Consider the following 6000-nt stretch of genomic DNA (forward strand, 5'->3'; position numbering starts at 1 on the left):
TGGCAGGCTGGAGAAACTGGGGCAGGTGATGCGGGCGTGGGGACAGGGACTGGCCAGCTGGGCAGGAGCCCAAGGACACAAGGCAAAGATCCCAGGCTGGGACTCCCCACCGCTAGTGGTGAGGGTGGGGGCCGGGTGGAGAGGCGGGACATTGGGGGCGGCACTGGTCAGCCATGGACAGCATGGTGGTGACAGGCTGCAGTACTGCCATTTCTTGGGAGGTAGACCGATATGCTGAGATGGGGGGCTCTGCAGCCCCTCTCCAGTGTCTTTGTGACCTCTATCAACTAACTGCTTCCGGAGGCTGGGCCCTAGCCCCAAAGATCCCATGTCCACCCACCCCAGTCCCATCCTAAGAAAGCTCTGGGGTGGTCTCCGTAGATCATAAATAATGTTTATTAAAGCAGTTGTGATCTTCCGATGGTACATCTGGGAAGGTACGTTGGGCCCAGGACCCCTTCCCCCCACGCCCCCGCCCACACCCAACTCTGGCCATGACAGTTTGTCCTCATCTTCCCTGGACCCTCCGCAGGCCCTGGGAGCAGTAGTCCTGACCAGGGGCTGCGGGTGGAGACACGGCTCAGGACCACCTGGCTGGGGGAACCTGAGGGCTGTGTGGGCGGTGCCCCTTCCTCCCCAGCCCTCGGCCCTGCCTTGAAGCCATCCGGGGTCCCTAGGGCTCTGCCTCCGCCAGGGCTGCCAAGCGGAAGGCCTGTAGGGCCTGCACCAGCAACCGGGGAAGGCTTTGTGCCAGTGTGGCTGGCTCCAGACCCACCAGGCCGCCGAAGACCACGTGCTGGCCCCCTAAGCCTGCCCAAACCCAGGCTCGGAAGAGCCCGGTCAGTGTCTTGGAGCCCAGGTCTGCCAGGACCTGCAGAGGGAGGAGACAACTCAGGGGCCCACAGCCCCACTCTTGGTCCCCTTCCTCCTTGCCCCCAGAAACTCTCACTCAGACCCAGCCCTTCCCCAGCCCCCTCCCCCAGTCCTGCACACTTTCTGCTCACTTGGACACCCCCCCAAGCTCCTCCACTCACACGTCCTCCCACTCCTTCACACCCAGCTAGCACCCAGCTCACACACAGCCGCCCTCCCCATCCCCTTCCCCTTGGGCACCACCCACTACCTCCACCCCAGGCTGCTGGGGGAGGGTCTCTCCTGTCTCCCTCCCCATCAGGGCTGACCCAGGTTAGCCTTCCGAGGCCACTGAGAAGGAGTCTGGGAAGCCCGGGAACCCACCTCGTGAAAGTCCATGGCCAGGCGCTCGGCGGGGACCTGCAAGATCCAGGCATGGGTGCCCTGGAGGGCAGCCAACTTCTGCCACAGGGGCTCCAGCCCAGGGCAGCCTGCAGGAAGGGGAAAGACTTTGGGAGTACGAGGGGACTGACACTAGCATGGAACCGGGGTGGTATTCCCACCAGTGCCTCTGGACACCTCCCAGTGGGCAGATTTCTCCTCCTGCTACAGATGGGGCAGCCGAGAGGCAGCCGAGGCTCAGAGAGGTTAAATGATAGCACAAAGCCCAGCATCTGTTGACACTGATGAGGACCCAAAGGCACAAGTTCCCTCAAAGAATCATCCGCCCTGCTGCCAGGGAGCGGGAGAGCGGGTCTGCCCGCGGGGTGAAACTGCTTCCCATCTGCAGACCCCGGGAGAATCCCCTGCGGGCCTCGGCCCGCCCTTGGCCTACTCCACTGGCGACCGCCGGCAGGGGGCGTCATTACCGTTCGCTTCCCCGCGCTGCTCCGACCTCCGCTTCGGGAACCCAGTGCCTGCCGCCCGCGATCCTGGGGAGCTGCAAGGTTAGGGGAACGCCTCGGCCGCGCTGGGATGGGGCGGGGGCTGGGCTGCGAGGGCTTGGGGTACCTGAGTGCAGCCGCTGCTCGCGGGAGGGGTGCCTGGGAGGATCCCGGAGCGACGGAGCGGGCCGAGCCAGGGCCGGGGCCAGGGGCCGCACCCCCGGGCGCGGGCCGAACAGCTCCTGGGCGCCCCGCAGCAGCTCCAGTAGGGTGTGCGCCAGCGAGCGCAGCTCTGCGGGCGCGACAAGGGTCCGAGCGGCTGTCAGACGTGGGCCAGGTCCTCGGGCCCCCGGCCCAGCCCCAGGAACGGGACTGACCACATCGCCGCCGGCGCTGCAGGCACTGCTGGTGCGCCAGGCGCGCACAGGCGCCCGCGGGCCCCGGGCACAGGTGGGCGTAGAAGGCACAGGGCGGGGCGCCATCTGCCAGCGGCTCCTCCGACGGGTCCCAAGCCAGAAGCTCCCTGCAGCTGGGCTCGCGGCTGAAGGGGGCGGCTGCGAGGGGCGTCAGAGGCTAGCCTACTCCACCCCCGCTTCCCCTCTTTAGGCCCTAGCCCCCGAAGCCCTCCCTGGGAGGAAGATAGACTTTCCCGACGCAGGAGGCTGGAGGCGGGCAGGGTGGAAAGGGGCTCGTCCCAGGGCAGTTTGCCGGACACTCTGGGGAGAGGGGGAATAGGGACGGGGCGCTCACCACTCATCTGCTCCTGGAGCCAGTCCTTGAACACAGCCACACGGGTGTAGACCCCAGGCTTCCCTGGCTCCCCGCATCCGTCCCCCCAGGAGGTGACTCCGTACAGGACTTCCCTGGGGCGGGGGCCAGGCTCAGAACAGGTCAGGGGGCCTCCAGAGTCACCCTGCGAGGATCCGAGCCAAGAGAGAGGGCACTGCATCGATCCATGTCACCCTCAATGACAGCCTTATGCCTGGCAGGGTAAAGCAGCTCTGAGCTCTACTGGGGTTACCACTCTTGGACCCATTTTAGAGATGAGGATATAGAGGCTCAGAGAAGTTGAGTGACAGCCTGATTGTAGAAGGAAAGGAGGCCGTCCCGCCCCTGAGGACTACTACTACCCTCCGATCAGTCGGGGCTCATACCTGGCACGAGTCAATGCCCCCGGCCAGGTAGCCGGCACAGAGCATGCTGCTGGGGCGCAGCCCTGGCCCCAGGGCCCTTCTGCAGGTGTCGGCGCTGAGCAGGGGCACACGGGCTTCCCTCACCGCCTCAGCCTCAGGCCCATCTACAGGTAAGCAGTGGAAGGGGCTCAGGTCTGGAGGGCAGGGGTCCTGCTTCGAAGGTCTCCCTCCCCCCACTGCCCTCCTTGACTCCCCCCCGCCTTTGCGAGATGGGCAGCATTTTGTGAAGACAGCTGGGTGTAGGTCAGAATTCTTACACCCCAGCCTTCCCAAACTCCATCACCCCAGCCCCCCAATCTTCCCACGCACACGCGCGGCTCACCCAGGCCCTGCCCTGCCTAGTACCTTCGAAGAGGGCACCCCAGCCCGCGATGGCGCAGGCGGTGCCTGCGGGGGGCTCCTGGGGCTCTTGGGGCAGGCACACGGGGCGCGCCGCCCCTGTCGGGCTCACCGGCGTCCACAGCTGCACCAGGGCCAGGTCGTTGTGGAAGGTCCGAGGGTCAAACTGGGGAGGGGGTGGCGGCACAGCGTCAGCCCGGGTGGGGGTGGGGTGCTGTTCCCAACTCTGAGGACCTGGGGGCTGCCCTCTCACCTTGGGGTGGGGCAAGATGCGGTTCACCGGCACCTCCTCCGCCTGCTCCCCCCGGGGCCCCTCGGCCAGCGTCACCGTCCACAGAAGCTCGTTCGGGGCGCTGCGGGGCGAGCGGCGGGAGACACGCAGCACAAGGATGCAGAGAGGTCCCCTGGAGACCCTGCCCTCCGCCCACGGGCACCACCCAGCCAGCCGGCGCGCCGGGCTGTTTCTCCGCCTGGGGGCAAGAAGGACGGGCCCGGGAGAAGCCGCGACGTCGAGTGGGGAGAAGGCCCAGGAAGGTGAGTCCCCGGAGGATCCGCGCCCTGGCTGGGCTGCCTGGGCGCCTTGAGTCGGGAAAGGGGACGGCCGCCGCCAGGGGGCAGCAGAGACCGGTCCTCGCGCTTGGTGCCCGCCAGCCGACCCCGGAAGAGCTGGACCCCGCATTGGGGATCCGGGCTGGGCAGGGGCCTGGGGCCCGACGTACCCCGCGAAGCAGTGCGCCGCCGTGAGCACCCAGGACGCCGCCACCAGGACGCCGCCGCACAGAGGCTGCCCGCCGAGTTGCAGCCTCACCAGCCAGGGCCAGGCCCCGGGCGGTGCCGCGCTGCCCCCCACAATGCGGCCGTGCGCCCGCGTCACGTTGACAGCGCCCGGGCGCCTCTCGCCACACGGCCCTAGAAAGGCCGAAGTGGCGTCAGGAGGGACGAGTCCCGCTCATCTTCACCACTGAGACCCCTCCAGGGTCCACCCTGCTCTCAGCCCTGCCCGCCTCGAGCCTTTTCAGCCTCACCTGGCTCAGGTGGATCCTGGAGGAGCGGGGCTCGAGGCCCGGGACGCCCAGGTGCTGCTGAGAAACAGACCCCTGAGCCTCACGGACGGCCTTCCACTCTTCTCCAGCCCAGGCTGGGCCCGAGCCCTCCGGCCACCTCACCCGGCACCCCCTGCACACATACCCACCCCCCTTACCCTGCCTGGTAGCACTCAGGGTCTGTTTCAGCTGCCATAAACTTCTCACTGCTCACCAAATAAGCCCAGACTTATTTGTTCCTGCCCTCCTGCCTTTGCACACGCTGTGCCCGTGCCTGGTGTGCCCTTTCCACTTGAGGAGACCTTCCTGAGCATCATCTTGGTTGCAGCCTCACCCAGTCTCTGTCCCCAAGAGGGGGTCAAGTCTGAAGGGAGGGGGCGGGTGGACAGGAGAACGGGCCCAGGGTAGTCAGCGCCAGCTCACCAGGGCATGGGGGGGTGTGATTGGCACAGCTTCGGCACTCATGCAGTCTGTGCTGGATCTCCATCACCACCCGATTTACTGCCCACTGGGCGCTCCTCTGGGCAGCCTGCAACACTTTCGTCCCCTGGGCTGACAGAGCTGCTAGGACATGGGGCACAAGTCATGCACCGTGGGGGAAGAGCTCCTCCGCCTCGCCCCAGCCCTGTGCCCTGCCTTGGGAGACCCGGTGGGGAAGCAGGTTGGGCTCCAGGAGCCCTGGGACAGAATGGGGAGGTCAGAGCCCCCCACGGCCCCCAGGCCCCAGCACACAGAGCAGACGGTCTCAGATTCTCAGCCCGAGGTATCTCTGTAATTTCAGCTGAGCTGGGCTGGAACCTTTGCAAACGGCTTTTCCTTAGAAATCTTGAAAAACAGCACTCCAAAGGTGTAGATATTACAGAACTCAGGCTTACTGACACAAAATAACCATGGCCGAGTTGCCCACCTTGGGGTCCAGGTTGCCAAGGGGATGCCCCCCTGGGCCCCTTCCTCCCTGCTAAACCCAGAACCTTCTGGAAAGCACGCCTTTGGGCAGTGCTTGCCGGCTCCCCTTCCCCTTCCACCCTCGCCCTCCCCTTTCCTCTCCCACCTGTGTCTCAGTTCCTGGCCCCTTCTCCCAGCAGCGTGGGCAGAAAGGGCCAAAGGTCCTTGTGAGTTGGGAGGGCAAGCTCACGTCCCCCTGCCCGAGACCCACTTGCTCTCTGCTCCCCCCACCTCGGCCTCTCCCTCGGAGCAGCCTGGGCTCACCTTGCAGGGTGCTGGGGGGCACGCGCGTGTACAGTGGGTGCCCGTGGGCAGACCGCGGGTCTGGGAGGAGCAGCAGCAGCAGCAGCAAAGCCAGCAGCATGGTGACCGGGAGCCCCGGCAGGCGGCCCTGTGCTCTTTCCCCCTCGGGGTTCCCCCTCCAGGCTTTATCCTTTGGTGCCTGCCCCTGGGCGCTGAGTTCTGGTTCCTCAAATCATCTGATTCTATTCTTTTACATCAAAATGGCCGGCTTCCCTTGGTCTGTTCCTCACCTGGCCCTTAACTCCCAGGAGCCCACGGGGGAAATGGGGCTTGGGGGGCTATATAGAGGACAGCCTGGGGGGGGACACGGGAGGGGGGCCAGGGTGGGGAGAGGGAACGGGGTAGTGGGCTCGACCCTCACCTTTGAAGTCTCATCATCCGGGCTCTGAGGCCCCCCTTCTGTCAAAGGAGCCCTTGTTTCTGCGGCTCCATCAAAGGGGC

General features: G+C 66.0%; 1 protein-coding gene across 2 annotated transcripts; it reads right to left on the reverse strand.

Annotated features, from left to right (window-relative positions):
- Positions 1-673: 673 nt before the first annotated feature.
- On the reverse strand, positions 674-5635 carry PRSS56 (serine protease 56; the record flags this gene model as incomplete). 2 transcript variants are annotated; one of them, XM_082630451.1, is made up of 13 exons in its annotated part: positions 674-871; positions 1237-1343; positions 1722-1784; positions 1864-2028; positions 2114-2290; positions 2487-2649; positions 2891-3033; positions 3275-3434; positions 3522-3621; positions 3988-4177; positions 4294-4347; positions 4762-4872; positions 5521-5635. In XM_082630451.1, 13 exons carry the CDS (start codon positions 5618-5620, stop codon positions 674-676), a joined length of 1731 nt encoding a protein of 576 aa, XP_082486577.1. The 2 variants fall into 2 exon arrangements, with proteins under 2 accessions (XP_082486577.1, XP_082486576.1); XM_082630450.1 differs by having other exon boundaries at positions 2490-2649; positions 5521-5620.
- Positions 5636-6000: the final 365 nt, after the last annotated feature.

The sequence above is a fragment of the Mesoplodon mirus genome (genome assembly GCF_964341445.2).
Source record: "Mesoplodon mirus genome assembly, chromosome: 8".
Lineage (NCBI taxonomy): Eukaryota > Metazoa > Chordata > Mammalia > Artiodactyla > Ziphiidae > Mesoplodon > Mesoplodon mirus.